Raw genomic sequence first — 17,444 nt, forward strand, 5'->3', positions numbered from 1 at the left:
TAGTTTTGAGCTGCAACAGATTGAACAGTAGTACTACTAAGTGTTTTCCACTGTTTTTGGATGTACTTTAATAAGAGCCTCTTGCTTTGAGCGTTCTCCACTATAAGATAGAGTTTTGGTTTCAAAAGAAGAAGAAGAAAAAGTGTGTGTGTGTGTGTGTGAGAGAGAGAGAGAGAGAGAGAGGGGGGGGGGAGGGAAGGGAAGGGGTCCAGAACAGCAAAGTGCAACATTCTAGAGAGCTAAAAGAGAAAATGCCCAACTATTTCATTTCAGAACTTGAGAAAGTGTCATAAACGTAAGTACCTATCCACCGATCTACGACATTTCAATCAGTATATGTTGTGATACATCAAGAGTCAAGACCATATACGATATCACAATGGCTTTGGCACACCATAAACAATTCATGACTCCCTTGGCATGCTGTATGGCAACCCACATCTGGCTGCAGCTGAGCTACAAATAGCATCTCAAGTGGTGCATGCTGCCCCGCTTCATTGTGTTTGCTTTACATTTTCCAGCATTGATTCCAGTAACTGAAAATGACTCATTCTCAAATCAAATGGTGTTAACATGCCAAAATATTTTTGCAGGCAAACAATATTTTATTTCCAGTAAAATTAGCTAGCACATGAATCACATAGAGCCTAGAGGTAATAATAAAGGCCATATCCACTACACAATGATCTAAATTGAAGCAATCAACAAGGTACCATGTCGGAGATGCTGATTTATCTGTAAGTTATCCTTAAAACAGTTGTTGCAGAAGTTAGGAGGATAATACCTCTCTCCAAAACCAATAGCCCAAAGGGTCACCATTTACATCAGCATTGTGGGATATCCATGCAATCCCAACCTTCTCTTAAGCCACCCTCATGAGAGTTGTCAAAATCTGAGCCTTCCATGCCATATGACGATGAGTCTTTGGGTCCTGCATCATCTGACAATAAGTGGTTGAAGCTCGCATTATTATGCATCCCAAATCCTGAAAAGTCGTCATTGTCCTTGCAATCAAAGTTCATGGGTAGGTGTTCTCCATTCCCCATGTGAGGCCATGGATTTCAAGTTGCACCCATTTCCACCCCAAAACTGTCATTAAAGAAGTAAAATACTAAAAACATTTACTAGTGGAAAGCAAAAAGCTTCCCTGGTCAGATTTTGTAGCTTTTACCATAGCATTACCCCCGACTAGTTCTAGGTTGTCAAAACCCCACCGGATTTCCTCGTAGAACGCTCCTGGTTTGAGACTCGAAACCTGCAAACAAACAAACAAACAAGAAGGGGGTGCAGGCCTGACTCACCTCCCAACCACGACAGCCGTGGGCAAGCCCACAGACTTGGCTGTCCCCACCGAGCCACGAGCTGAGCTAACTAGGTTGACGTACCGAACAATCTCTACCTCGCGACGTCCCAAACCGCCACGAAGCTACCCTCGCGGGCCTCGAGATTGCTGCCGGCCTCAGCTACATAAAGCAGGTGCACGTCTGCACTAGATCCAGGCTCCAGACCATAGAGCTCTCACAAATCTCGCGAGACTCTATATGACTAATGACTAACCATGGCCACCCTTTTATAGGCTCTTGGCCGGTCATCGGGCGTTCACACTTGGGCACCCGCCCGTCCATACTTGGGTGCCTGCCTGTTAGTCTATCCCTAACTCAGCTCGCCAATCAGCCTGCCTAGCTCCAAGCTTCCCCAAACCTCGAAGCTAGTCTTGTGTGCGTGTAGCACACGGTAGATACACACTGTGCACACGACATACTTCCCCTTCCTCTAAGAGCTCACTCCTGAGCTCACTAAAAAGCCAGGGTAATCTCTCTGAAGAGTAGTCAATGTCTCCCATGTAGCGTCCTCCTCAACACGATCCTTCCACTTGATCTTGTATTCTGTGATAAGCGTATTACGCAATCTTCTTTCACGAAATCCAAGAATCTTTTCAGGTTCGTGTGGAACAAATGTCATGTCCTCAACATCTATGATTTCTTGAGTAACTAACTGGTCTGTTACACCCAGTACTTCCTTAAGTCTACTGACATGAAATACAGGATGAACTTTCACATGAGAAGGCAAATCCAATTCATATGCAACTGAACCAATCCTTCGTGTAATACGAAATGGTCCATAATATCTAGGGGATAATATCGGAGATCGACCTGTCCGTAAAGTCTCGGAATCTTTCGGAACTCGCAAATACACCATCGTTCCTTCAGAGAACTCTCTGGGTGAACGATGTCTATTAGAATAAAATCTATCTCAGTCTTGAGCACTTCTAATAGATTCCTTCGCAACTTGTAACATTTCTTGCATATCTTGTAAAAAATTACGTGCTGCTTTATGCTGAAGTCCTGAGAATCCCATTGTAACAGGTGATCTAGGTTGAAAACCATACATAAGCATGAAAGGACTGAAACCTGTACTTGTATACTTAGTACTGTTATATGCAAATTCTAACATAGGAAGATAATTCTCCCATGAACTCTATCTTTTGGATACATATGCTCGAAGCATATCCTCCAAAATTTGATTCACTCTTTCTGTCTGGCCATCAGATTGAGGATGATCTGAGAAACTCAAATTCAAAGTTTTTTCCAACTTCTCAAAAACAAGTTTCCAAAAATCACTCGTAAACTTAGAGTCCCTATCACTGACTATGTCCTGTGGTAACCCGTACAGTCTAAACAATTGCTCGATAAACTGCCGTGCTAATTGCGTAGCTGTAATAGTCTTCCGAGTTGGTAAAAATCTAGCCATTTTTGTCAAGCGATCTACCACAACCCAAATAGAATCGTGGCCTTGATGTATTCATGGCAATTCGGTAATAAAATCCATGGAAATACTTTCCCATTTATTACCTGGGATTTGCAAAGGATGCAATAACCCAGCCTGCCTAAAGCGTCCAGCTTTATTTGCCTGACAAATTTGACACTTGAGAACATAATCTTCTACATACTCTTTCATCTTTGGCCAATAAAAAGTGTGTTTCACTAATTATAGCGTCCTGTGTACCTCAGGGTGTCCAGCAGAAGGGACGTCGTGACACTCCTTAAGAATCTTGAACCGAATGTTCGGGATCTGTGACACACAAATTTTGTCATTACGGAATAGTAAACCATTCCGAATCATCCACTGGCCTCCTGTAGCCTGAATGATAGGCTGTTCAGTCATCGAGTCTTGGTCAATCAATGAGCTCCCATCCTGGATCTTCTGCCAAAATGGACCAAAATAACTATCAGTCTTGTAAAGCCCTCTCAATGACTGAAATAAGTTGGTAGAAATCTCGGTGAACGACATTCGACTAAGCGCATCGATAGTGTGAGCTGAGAGTACTCCCGCACAGATTTCCGAAGAAAAACAATAAAACCGAGAAAAGAACGAAGTTGTTTCACTGTTCGCAGTATAGACCAATCCAGAACCTTCTGAACTCGGTCATAGTCAATGCTCAATCCATCTCTAGTGATCTTGTGTCCCAAGTAAATGATTTCTGTCATAAAGAACTCACATTTACTTAATTTAGCATATAGTCGATTCTGTCTTAAAATAGATAAGACAATCGTGAAGTGTCTAACATGATCTTCAAGAGTACGACTATATATCAAAATATCATCTAGGAACACCACCACAAATTTTTCCAAATGTTCACGAAAAAGATCGTTCATCATTTGCTGAAAAGTGGCTGGAGCATTGGTTAACCCAAAAGGTAATACGAGAAACTCGTAATGGCCTACCTAGTCCGAAAGGCGGTTCTTTCGACATGCCTTTCATGAATACGTATCTGGTGATAGCCAGTACATAAATCTATCTTCGTGAAATATTTCGCTCCTGCTAACCGGTCAATCAGGTCATCTGATCTAGGGAGAGGATAACGGTTCTTAATTGTCAGCTTATTCAATCTCTTGTAATCTATACACATTCTCCAGGTGTTGTCCTTCTTTCTCCTAAGCAACACAGGTGCACCCCAAGGTGATTTACTTGGACGGATCTCAAAGCGGCCATTGATTCTTTCCCATAGAACAAGGATTATCCTGTGACTTACTTAAACTATTGTAACTTTAAATAGAATTGAACTTTATTATAGGAATCCATCGATCCAGCCTAACCCCATCCAATCCCATGGGTTAGCCAACCACCCAATAACTGGATTGATGGGATCCCTCTTTAAAACATTTGGTTATGTTTTGTCCTAGGTACTAGGGAAAAGAGTTCCCAGGCCTCCTAGCCGACACTCATGCAAAAATTAAATAGACACACCACTTACGCACCCAATATGAAATTGCCTTTTCTCATATTCAAATATTTTCAAGACAGAATTACAATAAACCACAATTATTCCATCATAATCCTCAGTATTCCACTTCCAAGGTATTCCAAATTTTTCAATTTCCAACCATAAAATCCAATTTTCCATTTTCCATAGGCAGGGCAATTATTAACCTTTGTGGTTACCTAAGAGATTGTATGGCAGTCACATTGTTGTACGGGCTTCCCTACAACTCGTTGAGTTGTACAAACAACAGGTGCGGTAAGTTTTGCACCGGCAAGTACAACAAAGTTGTAACATCAGTAAAAGTGGTGAACAAAGTGGGCAAGCCAACATTTGTATAGAAGGCTGTGTGCTGATTGAAGAGTCAGCAAAGAGCCACAACATTGATTTGGTGTGTCTTGGAGCTACAATCCAGCCAAAGTAGCACATGTGGTGAGAAGACTATGTGCCCCTAAGCCCTAAGTTGGGTAATCGCAGAATCGCATCTGGACATGTGTAGTTGCTTTTATGTTGAGGCCGTGAGGTTATAAGGGAGATGTGAGGAGATCAGAGTCTTCATCGAGCGGTTTTGATTTGTTTGTAACCTTTTTCTTGAGAATCTAATACTTGGGGTGAGAAATCTTATTGAGTGCCCACAAAGCTTTGCACTCAAGATTCCCTTTTGGTGATAAAGAACTGGAAGACAGGCCTGGCCCATCCAACGGACACGTAGCCCAGTGGTGTGGGCTTGTGACTTGGCAAGTGGAGGTCCAAATTCTTGTAGGCATGGTTGGTATCATGCAAAGTGGCCACAAGTTGTATCGGGAAGACCAAGTTGCCTCCATACGGGTACGAATTGCGCCAAAAGGATCTACTCAAGGGGAGAGAAAAAAGAGGGGGATAGCCCATCTTCGGCTCCAAGTGTGGAGCGCACACGTACACAAATTTGGTCTTACATCCATGCTACTTGGCATTGTGTAGCATAATAAAGTGACTAATTAGGATCTCTGGGATACACCCATCATATAATATGCAATTAACTTGACTAAATTTGAAAGTTATTACCCAAATTGAAGGGACCGTAGCATAAGCCTCATCACGAATGTACTTGAAAGACCTTGTGGGGTCAACACTCATGCCACAGAATAAGAACCTGCAAGACTACAAGGCATAATCATGAGATAAATTGCTGAGGTCACTCGAAAAACTTGATAGCAAATTGTTGTGAACAGAGAAGGGACAATCGTACTTGCATGTTCAATTTTCTGTGAACAAATTGATTGGTGCACGGTCAATCCGAGCATGAAAAGAAGCCACCATGCATCTACTTTCCACAAGCCTGTTTGACATGTAAACACGAGCAAATCAAGAAAAATACCCCATTGACACTGTCCATATAATCAATACAGAACGAACCACAAAAGTTATTCAAATGGATTCCTCGTGTATGCAAGCAACAGGCGATCTAGTGTCTCGAAAACAATAATAACGAGAAAACACTTGACTATAAAGTCCCACATTTCCGCCTATGAAAGGCATAAAAGCGTTGTGTCTTCTAGTGAATCAAAGCATTCCATGCTAGGGGAGACTAGATGCGAGCCAGTTTCAAGGTGTCCCAAGCACAAAGAAGGCTGGCTGCAAATTCATTCTTGAAGGAGATATTGAACTTGAAGGTGGGAACCTCCATGAAGATAAAGCCAAGGTACTCAATGGGTGGGGATGCGGTCCACGATGCAGTCAACACTCATACCACAGCATAAGAACCTGCTAGACCATGAGGCATGGCATGAGATGAATTGCTGAGATCACTCCACAGAACTTGATAGCAAATAATTGCTGTGAACAGTGAAGGGACAATCATACTTGCATGTTCAGTTTGTTGTGCACAAAACCGATCGGTACAGGCACCAACTGTTTTCAATTTTGATGCCAAACGAAGCCACCATTTATCTACTTTCCATAAGCCTGTTGGCATGTAAACACGAGCAAATTTTAAAAAAATATCCCACTGACATCTAATCAATATATAATAAACCACAAAATCTTAAAAATGGATTCCTCATGTGTGTCAGTGACAGCCAATCTAGTGTCTCAAAAACAATAATAAAAAGAAAACATGTTGAAGTCTGACATTTCTGTCTATAAAAGCGTAAAAATGCTGTCCCCCCACTGTTATCTTTCTCTCATCCCTTTCTCTCATCACGGAGGCTGCCAGAGGGAGAAGAAAGGAGGGCAAAGATGAAAAGCTAAGTGAAACACTCATTGTAGAGCTAGGAAGAGTAGAGCTGTGGATACACAGATGAGACCATAGCCATAAGAACAATAAGAATACTCAAAGACCACAACTAAGATTTGCTCCACCTCCAAAATGCATCTACCCTTTGCACCTTGTACAACATTAATCACTTAATAACCTTTGATCAGACACCCAACCAAGGAAGAACTCTTGCCTTTCCTCTAAAAAGAGGACTATGCCTCCTCTCAAAATACAAATGTCAAATACATACATAAAACGTACTTCTAGCTACGCCACAATGTAGACCCAAAATTTTAACACCTCCCATTGGGGATGCATGTGCCCCGACATGTTAGCCCCTACATCAACACCATGCAGACCCAAAATTTAAACCTCCCCTTGGGGATGCATGTGCCCCAACCCTTCAAACCTGAGTTGCGGGCTCAACTGTGTCAACCAAGCGATAGCACCAAAACAAATGTAGGCATCCCTCCTCATCCTTCCAAAAAGGTGTGCTATTGCAATCCAAATCCTTTGTGCCTCCCTGCACTCCCAAAAGCAATGGTAGAATGTCTCCTAAGCTCCTAGCTGGGCTAGCACCAACGATTGATCTCCACTTGGTGGCAAGGCCACCATGTAGAGAAAGCCAAATAAAAGAGGAAATCTTTGTTTCCTTGTGCGAGTGCCACCACCTCTGCCAAAAAGCTCTCTTAATGTCAAGGGTGATCCCATAACCCTTCCAATGAGGTCTAAAAGTAGGGAAACTCTAGATTTATCCCAGAACCACGTGTCTGGTATTCCGCACAATGTAACTGAAGAAGGGCATGCTTTTCATGGAGTTAAAGCATCCCTCCACTCTCTCTCACTAGGTTCCACCTGCAGGTATTTGATAGGACACCCATCATATAACTAAAGGCTCCAAGACTCCGTAATCATCACTATAGATGTGCTTCCTTACCCTGCTCACCATTCTCACTGGCCAGACCAACAAACCCTCAATGATATCCTGCCCAAGACTTCTCTCCAAGAGCCATGTATCCCGAATGGAGTAAAAAACCAGTACACCATCCTCACCCGAAGTGGGACAGCACATGACCTGAAGAGGTAACCCTGTCCTTGAAAATAACCCAAACCATAAGTGATGAGGCCCTTCCATGAAGTTCCCAGTGATCCAGTTGTTGGGTATGGCTACATTCAATTGCATTGTCCTAGTGCCTCTCAAGCGCTGGGTGCAAAGCATTCTCTCATCCTTTGTGAGACTCATGAGCCTCTTCCAATCCAACACTGAGGGGAGAAGAGTCACCTAGGCAACCCGCCCGATATGCGTGGCTGCCCCAAGAGGTCTACAATATTCATCCAAAATCAAGTCCTTCCACACAATGGGCTGCCTGTTAGCCTCCTCAATTGACTCCTCAATTGACTACTACAGAGGAATATATACCAAGAAGCTCCTCATCCAGTCCCAAGCTCGCATAAGAGATCTCACCGCATCTCGCTAGACTGGCATTGAAAATACACCCATGCTCATTTCTTTGTGTAATCTCGTAAAAAGGGTACACAACGGCCTCCAAACAGGTGCATATCTTTTTCTCAAAATAACTCAAAATTTAGATTTAAGCTTAAATTCAAGCCTATACACCATCTATAAAGGCTTCCTCTTAACTAAATCAACAAGTGCAAATAAACTTTACTCTTTACCTTGATCCTTTGTTAAGCGGGTGAGAATTGTGTGGGGTAAAATCAAATCTATGGAAAGGGAAGGATGAGCGAGCATTTTCAATTATTAAAGTTGGTCTCTTATACGCATTCATACATCAAATTTCCTGCTCATCCACATCATGGGCCACCGTGGGATTCAATCGACACTCTGCTTAGGGCCAAAGGGAAGCATTCAGTCTTGAAATGCATTTCTTTGGGCGTTAAATGAACTTTGGAGATTCCTATGTTGCACATCTAAGGAACATAAAGTGCATCACACAATAACTTGCAAGCATTGGGGCACCGATAGATAATGATGATTATATCCCTATTTTTCTTAAAAGCATGCCAAAAGATTTGGGTACCCTTTTTCACGAGAATATGCAAAGAAATGAGCATGGATGTATTCTTACTTCCTCTACCTTAAGTATGGATACCTCTCTTTTCATGTGAAATTTCCCTCAGAGTGTTTTTTACATGTAATTGGCCCCCAAATGACTTTATTCTAAAAGAACGTTCAAAACCGCAAGGTCTAAGGTTTTGTGTTGTTTTTTTTTTCCCGAAAGAGACTTCTATTAAGTATGATAAAAACATACAACATTCACAGCTATAAGCTGGAAAAGAATAGAATCACCCCAATATGTCAGGTGATTTCAACATCTGAGGAGCATCATGATGCCATGTAAGACCTGTGGTATTGGAGGAAAAGAAGATGCCATTGTCCCACTCCCAATATGTAAGGTGATTTCAACCTTTGAGAAGCATCATGATGCCATGTAAGACCTGTGGTACTAGAGGAAAAGAAGATGCCATTGTCCCACTCCCACATAAATATCATGTGCTTCGCCTGCGCAGAACGAGAGGGCCCCTGAATGCGAGCCCAAGTAGCCATAAGAGTATGGATGATATCACCCCATATAGTACTAATGCACTGAGACCCAAAAATCTCGACACCCTCAATAGCCTCCGTGCATCTAGCTCTCGAGATCTGCCATGCTGTAATACTGGCAATAATCTCCCAACTGGTGTCAATCCTCTGTCTGGGGGGTGTATAATCAGAGTGAGGAACATCCTGCAATAAACCATGCCGGGCAATACCTCTATGAATGAAAATAGCGGAATCTGTACCATTGCCCTCATAAAAAACCTGCGGACCGAACTGGGAGAGCCAAGCAACTGCCCCCAAAGTCACATGCATGGCTCGGCCACTCAATTTGACCATAAGTTGGGCTACAGAACCCCAAATCTGCTATGCAGTGCTGCATTCCCATAAACAATGTTGCGCAGTTCACAGAATCTGCCGCACACCTAGGACAGGAAGGTGCTACACTGAAAACCGATCTCCACTGATTGGTGGGGAGACCACCATGTAAGAATAACCAAAAGAAATGAGAGATCTGGCTCCTTTTGTATGAGTGCCAAAGTCTATGCCAATATCTGCGCTGTATCACTGGAGAAATATCATAGCTCTCCCAATGAGGCCTGAGAGTAGGGATCCTATGCATCTGTCAAGTGAGGAGAACCTTGGGATTCCGGACAGTGAAATTGAAAAAAGGAAGGCTTTTCAAAGGATCGAAGGCATCAATCCAATCCCACTCTCCTGGATCCCACTGAAGATATCTCATAGGACTGCCAAAACCTTATGATCCCAAAAAATAATGGGTGTGGCAACCTTTAATTTGTTGTTGCTTGGTGTTGCTTCAAGAGACGCCCTCCACACCACTGACACGAATGACAAAACCTTCACGTGTCTGATATGCTATCATAAGGCCTGCTAGTGCACTGTTTAGCTTTGCTGGAGTGCTTTCTCTTGTCGGTTGCAGGGAAGACAGCTCGCAAAGAGCCGGAGTATTGGCAAACAAAGAAATGGGAGAGGGGATGAAGTGTCAAAGCCAGGGTAGAGAGACCCTACACATGTTGACAGAGACAGCCAGGAGGCGGACGGAACCCCACAAACACGAGCAGACTATGCAACCCACAGAAGATCACCAACAGAGAGAATCAATTTGGCAGGAGCCAGATCCCGGTAACAGTCACGTGCTGCACTACAGCAGCACAAAAAAGGCCATCGGGACGAAGTAAGAAAGACGATGAAGTGACGACGTGCTGAAGTGACGTGAACCTGCGCTGCTGCCCCCGCCTGCCCTCTGTTGCCTCTGCCTGTTTCTTTGCTGCTCCCGCCTGCCTCTACTGCCTTCGCTTGCCCATTTGCTGCCTTCGCACCCCCCTTCGCCTGTCCAACTTCTGCCCTTCGCTAGCCTTTTAGTCCCCGCCTGCCTTTCAGCTACCCCTGCTAGCCCCTCTGCTGCCCACCGCCTGCCTTCGCCTGCCCCCGCCAGCCCCCCTTTTGCTGCCTCGCCTGCCCTTCAGCTGCCCCCGTCTGCCCCCGTCAGCCTCTCTGCTATCCCCCCGCCTGCCCCCTTTTGCTGCCCCCGTGTGCACTTTCAGGATACTCATTTACTTGGTCGAGGCTTCTTCCAGGTGGACTTTCATTCTTCAGAAGCTACTTCTCAGGCTTTGGCTAGCAGCCCCTTTCCTCTTGGTCCTAGGAAGATTTTCTTCTTTCAGTACCAGGGCTTTGATCCAGTGGTGGAGGATCAGCGCATCCTTTGGCCAGGTTCTAGAGGTACCAATCCTCCCGAGCTCTCCCGCCTCAGCTTCCGTGGCCGTTACCGCCACTCTTGATGGTGTACCCCGGGTCCTTGTGCTTGTTCCCGATCCATCGATTACTGATGATCATGTTATGCTTCAGAGACCTGACGGATCTCATTTTCGCCAGAGGATGGAGATTGCAGGCAGACCTGACCAGTGTTGGATTTGTCGTCGACGACAGGGTCACATTGCTAGAGATTGTCCCAGATCGAGGGGCCATGCTAGGAGGCGGCGTGGTCCTGCCCATCAGAGGCCTTCTGCATATGCCAAGACTCCAGCTGCTCCTTTGCCAGAGCAGACCACACAGCTTTGGGTTGTGGTTAGGGATGGCAGGCATCCTCGGACCCCCGTACCTGCCCCTTCACCCACACTCCCTGTGGAGCACCCTAACCCCTATGCAGCTCTTGCCTCACAGGATGTTGATCCTTTTTTGGAGGATGAGGCCTTGCAGGCACATGATCTGGATCCCTCACAGGAGGATGCTGCATTACAGTTACAGAGGATTGCACCCTTGAGGATGATGTTGCACATTCGCATTGTCATGGTACCTCTCCAGTTCTGAGGACTAGCCCTGGCTTTTCCCCGGAGTGGGAGAGAGAGGTAAGGTTTACATCGTCAGATTTTCCCTCCCTTACCTATGCGAGACGTACTTCCGCCTCTAAAGGGGGTCCTTCGTTGACCACGAGATCTCGTCGTTCCTACTCTGAGTCTTTATGAGGATTGTCTCTTGGAACATTCAGGGTCTTGGGGGTTTTTTTCCGCGTCGACCGAAACAAATTGTAAAAACCCAGCTTCATTGCAGTCACAGGTGGACCTATGGATATATTGCTCTTGCAAGAGCATAAATTGGATGCTAGTCAATGTGGGAGATCAGGCAAGCTTCTCTCGGGACACACCTTTTGGTCACCAGCTATTGGTACCAAAAAAACAAGGGTGGTGTTTGTATCTCTGTTTCACCTTTGATCTTGCCTTGCATCATTGGACATGGTGTCCTTTTGCCTGCGAGAGCGTAGTGGATCCTTCTTATGCAGGGTACTACACGCATTGGTATTCTCAACCTCTATGCTCCTAACCATGGAGGTGAGAGGATTGCCTTTTGGAAATCTCTCACTACATTGATGCCCAAGAATCCTTTTGGACACAGATGGGTGGCAGATATAACAAACATTTCTTTGCTTCTCACAGCCCATCTCATGCCAGAGATAGTGTCAGGCAGTTGCAGGATTCACTTGGCACTCTTCACTCAGATCCTCTCATGGTTAGACAGATTGCCACCGATTTCTATTGCCAGCTTCTTAGTGCTGAGCCGCATTCTGATCTGAGACACAGGGCACAGAGGAAGGTTTGGAATGCATTGCCACATTTGATCACCGAGGAGATGTGTGCCACTCTGGATGCCCCTTTTTCTATGCAAGAGTTCAGTCTCATGGTAAGTGTCCAGGGGAGGATGGCCTCTCCCTTGTTTTTTTCACTACTTTTTGGGATGAGATTGGGGCTGAGATAACATCGGCTTTGCAGGAGATGTGGGACACAGGTTCTATGCCTTCTTCTCTCACTGAGGGGCTTATTTATCTTATTCCTAAGAGCGGGGATAAGACATTGATTGGCCAGTGGAGACCTATCACCTTACTTGGGACTGCCTATAAGATTCTTGCTAAGGCAATGAGCATCAGATTGCAGCCAATTTTGCAAGATGTTATTCATGATACCCAGAATGGATTCTTACACGGCAAGAGCATCTTTGATAACATTTTCTCGTTTTGGGAGGTTGTCAAATGGGCTAAAGCGAGCAATCACCCCTTAGCCATTTTGCTCTTGGATTTTGAGAAGGCCTATGATAGAGTGGATTGGGACTTTCTTGAGGGTACTCTTAGTCATATGGGCTTCTCTCAGAGATGGATCAAGGGAGTTGCATGCATGTATCGTGATGCCCACAGTAGAGTTCTTGCTCACGGTGATATAGGAGAGCGGTTTCAGATTTCTCGCTCAGTACGACAGGGCTGCCCATTAGCCCCTTTATTATATATCATAGTTGCAGAGGCCATGAGCATCTTTCTCCACTCCACTACTGGTATTTCAGGATTGAGGTTGCCTCTTCGTAGTCATGAGGAGTTGGTTGACTCTGAGTCAGCTGATGACACTGCCCTGTTTTTGGAGGCTTCACATATATGCTTATGTTCCTTTCGGGTAGCACTAGAGGAGTTCTGTTTGGCAGCAAGGGCACTCATTAATTGGCACAAATCTGTTGGTTTTTGGGTTAGTGATTCACCGAGAGTTGATTGGGGTGCAGAGCTTGGTTTTACTTGGATCAGCGAGGATGTACTGCTCTTCTTTTCCTCTAGTACCACACGTCTTACATGGCATCATGATGCTCCTCAGTGGTTGAAATCACCTTACATATTGGGGTGATTCTATTCTCTTCCGGCTTATAGCTGTGATTGTTGTTTGTTTTTCTCATACTTAATAGAAGTCTCTTTCTGGAAAAAAAGAAAAAAAGAAAAAAAAGAGGCCATCGGATGTAGGTGTAAATGGGACTGGGGAGCAGCAGGATCAGCCAGCATGAGAGGAATGGTAAGCTCATGATTACACAAGAATGGAAAGCATCCGTCTCTCTCTTCCTCAGGAGCTCTAGCTTGTGATGCAGCTGAAGAGGATCACTACAAAAAATCATAGCCTGAACCAAGTTATGATACCAAGTGAAACGATCAGAGAGCTAGGGAGAGTAGAGCTGTGGATACACTAATGAGACCATAGCCATTGCATAGAGTCAAGATGTGGGATTGATATGATTCAAACAACAATAAGAATACTCAAAGAACATGACTAAGTTTTCAATGATTTGATGCCTTTAAACAGGCCAACTACAACCTTGTTTATCTAGCTAATAACTCTCATAAACACACTCCACATTTCGTTGATTTACTCCCAGATCATCTCTCCTATAAACACCCCACTGATCCTAGTTTTTCTTCACCTCCTAAACAAGAGTGGATTCTCATCTACCCTTTGTACCTTGTGCACATTTCTCACACCACCATCTGCTTTCAATCCTTGCATCAAAGGAAGCTACCATGCATTTACTTTCCACAAGCCTGTTGACACATAATTAAAAGAAAACCAAACAAAATATCCCATTCACACTGTCCATCTAATAAATTCAGAAAAAACTACAAAAGTTATTCAAATGAATTCCTCATGTGTGCCAGCAATAGGCGATCTAGTGTTCCAAAAATAATAATAACAAGAAAACACTTGACTATAAATTCCCACATTTCCGTTTATTAAAGCGGAAAAATGATGTCACTCAAATAATTGTTCTCTTTCCTTCAACGTAGAGGCTGCCGTGAGGGAAGTAAGGGTCCGGCACTCCAAGGAAATGGCTGAGTCAATGTTGTCAACCATTTGGTCGCCCAAGTAGTCTTCCCCTATTTCGTGCCAAGGTACGGGAGGTGAAGGAGATTTGTGTTGTCCTCCATACTGAGGCCATGACTCACGTCACCTACGGGAGGCCAGGCCTTGTGTCACCCATAGTGTGGCCAGGATGTGGAACCCACTATGCCAGTTCCGTGCTCGGGAAGACCTGCTATTTATAGGTTCCAACTTCCAAGAACGGGAGATATTTCCATTGCATAGTGCATATGCACGCATCTCTGCCTGCTTGAAACTGTTTTCGCATGACTTGTTCTCGTGTGACTGCCTGCTATGATCTACTGTATTTGCTGCACCAGCTGGGAACCTTATTCTACCTATTGTACCTGCTGGGAACCCTAGTGTGCCTGCTGTACTGTTGGGAACCCTAACCCTATCCCTATTCTACCTACTGTACCTGCTGGGAACCCTATTATACCCGTTGTACCTGTTGGGAACCCTACTGTACCTGCTGTACTGTTGGGAACCCTAACCCTAATTCTACTGACTCTTACCTGCTGGGAACCCTATTGTACCTGTTGTACCTGCTGGGAACCCTATTGTACCGCTTGTACTACCTTCTGTCCCTGCTGGAAACCCTACGGTATGTGCTGTACCGCTTGAACTACCTACTGTACCTGCTGGAAACCCTACTGAACCGCTTGTACTAGTTACTATACTTGTTGGAAACCTTGTTGTACTTGCTGTACCACTTGTACCGACTGTCGTACTTGCTGAATACACCTCTGTATTTGTTGTACGAGCACCCGTATCGTTTGTATTTGGTGAAACAACCCTTGCATCTGCTGTTCGTGCTGTACCGGAGTGTATTCTTGAACCTTCTCGTGTGCTTGTGCCTGTTTGTGCACTCGTATTTGGAGGACTTGAACCCTAGTCTCTGCGAGAGGATAAGCTAGGATCAAGTATGAGAGAGCCTGTTTGTGCATAGTCACGGAATGACAGTTTCGTGTTCATGATATATGAGACTGGTGGTAAAGTCATGGTGACTCTTATGATGAGTCTTGCATCAACATTCTACTCCGACACACTTGTTAGGGTAACTTGTCTTCATACTTGTATTGAATTGGTTTATCTGCTTGGCAAGCCCTTGGAACTTTGTACAGATTTAAATACTCCAATAATATACTCTAGTATTGAGGGGAGGCGGCCCCAGTGATGGTGTACGGTGTAGTGCTTGTCTCTTTTGCAGATTATCTTATGCAATGATGTATCCGGCCCCAGTGATGGTGTACTATACAATTGTTATGTGCAATGTGACTTTTACATATTAAGTGCGACGTGTGAATTGATCACGAGACAACGCCCAAGGACGTTCACACCTAGCCGGTGTAGTTTCGAAGGGTGCCACCCACAGCATGGCTAGGTGCTCAATCTATGAGGGTCAGACACTCCAAGGAAATGGATGAGTCAATGTCATCAAAGAAGGTGCAACCCACAACTTGGCTAGGCGCTCCATCTGTGACACCAAGGGAAGATGGAAGCAATGCAGCCAAGATCCAAGACCGTGTCAGGCCTAAACCAAACTTACGCCAAACATGAAAGTGAATCAAGGCATTCCAAATCAGTGTTGCCACAAGTGCTCTTGATCCATGGTAGAGGTGACTAGACGAGGGCCAGTTTCAAGGCAGACGAAGATGTCACCAACCTGGACATTTCCCAATATGAAAGGGGTCTAGTGGACTCCAGGACGTCTAAATATTTGGAAAGTACAAGCATAGTTGTCAGGTACGATACCATAGGGAAAATAAGGTATGATATATATATTTTTTCTTATCATACGATAAAATACGACGTTAAAAAAAAAACTTATAAACTTAGGTATTTCCAATTTCGAGATATGGAGTATTTTAAAAAGGAGGGAAGCATCATAGTACAAAGGAAGCTCAAACACCCATAGACAAACAAAAACAAATCCATTAACCCCCCCCCCCCCCCCAAAAAAAGGAAAAAAATGTTTTTTTTCTTCTAAAAACATCCATATGAGTCCGTACGGTATCATATCATACAATATGGCACGTCATGTGCTGTATGGAAACAACTATGAGTACAAGCTTTGGGAATGGGGGATTACCCTGGAATACAAAGGATCACACTCCTAAAATCTAGGAGGGTTACTATTTTTGGCCCTACTCCGATGGGAATTCCATTCGCGTCATTGCGTCTGGAATTAAGCAAATGGGGAGACATGCCAAAGTACATTTGGCAGAAGGTCTACCACATGGGATATTTTTTAAGGTAAAGATTATGGGAGAACCCATGTCTTAGATTGGGACACGTGGCAAGAAACTGGATCAAAGTGAGACAAATGGCCTCACACTTGTCACTTCAGCTATTGTGTGGCTCTCCACTTGTCATTATCGCCTTCTCTTGCCATTTTAGCTCATGGGAGGCCCTAATCTATAAATTCGAGCCCTCTCTCTTCATTCGGAGTAGGTTCTCTTACTGCAAGCTCTCTTCGACGATGTTGGCTGCTCGCATTCTTGTCCACATCGCCTTATGGAGAGTCTCTACACTCCACTCCCATCTACAGAGGGTTTCTCTATTTCTTTAGCCTCTTCATGGTTGTATGCATGCTGTATGAGCTGAATCAACCACTGTACCAGCCATTGTACCGGCTGAGTGGAGGGCTATACCTGCTGCTTTCAGATTCTGTACCTACTGTTTTCAGATTCTGTACCTACTGTACCAGCCATTATACATGCTGTACCGGCTGAGTGGAGAGCTGTACCTACTGTTTCAGATTCTGTAGCTGCTGTACTAGCTCTATTGGTGCTGCCCTGACCTGTTTTGGTTGCCCATGGTGCTGCCCGACTTGTTCATGGTGATGTATATGGTATATTATTTGCTTCAGCTGAGTTTTTCTCACATATGGCATCTTGAAGACCCGTGGTGATGGGGAAGATCTGTACCCTCACGGGAAGAGATGGTTTACACACATTCATGGCATTTACGGGCTTCTTTAGATGATAGCCCATGTGTATGGTCCAATCATGACTGTATAAGGATAATCTAGCATCTCCCATGGGGAGAGTAAGGCCCTCAAAGCTTGTACGTGTTATATTTCTCCTTGGGTAATCAAATACTGCAAGGGAGGTGGGGGGGCGATTTCAGTGTTTAATTGCATTAATGGTCAAGTGTTTTGTGAAACCCCCGGGCCCTCCGGAAGTTACAGAAGGCTGGCTGCAAATT

At 44.5% G+C, this 17,444-nt stretch overlaps 1 protein-coding gene across 16 annotated transcripts in view; it reads right to left on the reverse strand.

The window, feature by feature from the left end:
- Window positions 1-244: 244 nt before the first annotated feature.
- Window positions 245-17,444, reverse strand: part of LOC147630229 (uncharacterized) — a 215,250-nt gene continuing 198,050 nt past the window's right edge. For 5 of the 16 annotated variants that reach the window (XM_086811888.1, XM_086811890.1, XM_086811886.1 and 2 more), the window contains 3 exons: window positions 6,104-6,205; window positions 5,490-5,579; window positions 5,097-5,393 (listed from right to left, as the gene is read on the reverse strand). In XM_086811888.1, coding sequence (XP_086668014.1) covers window positions 6,191-6,205 — 15 coding nt within the window. In that variant the 3' untranslated portion in view covers window positions 5,097-5,393; window positions 5,490-5,579; window positions 6,104-6,190. Of the gene's footprint in view, window positions 941-5,096; window positions 5,402-5,489; window positions 5,580-5,921; window positions 6,005-6,103; window positions 6,206-17,444 lie in introns of those variants that run through there. The other 11 variants (XM_086811885.1, XM_086811882.1, XM_086811881.1 and 8 more) reach the window with 11 other exon arrangements.

This window comes from Cibotium barometz, chromosome 17, assembly GCF_041138505.1.
Source record: "Cibotium barometz isolate CiBa-2024 chromosome 17, ASM4113850v1, whole genome shotgun sequence".
Classification (NCBI taxonomy): domain Eukaryota; kingdom Viridiplantae; phylum Streptophyta; class Polypodiopsida; order Cyatheales; family Cibotiaceae; genus Cibotium; species Cibotium barometz.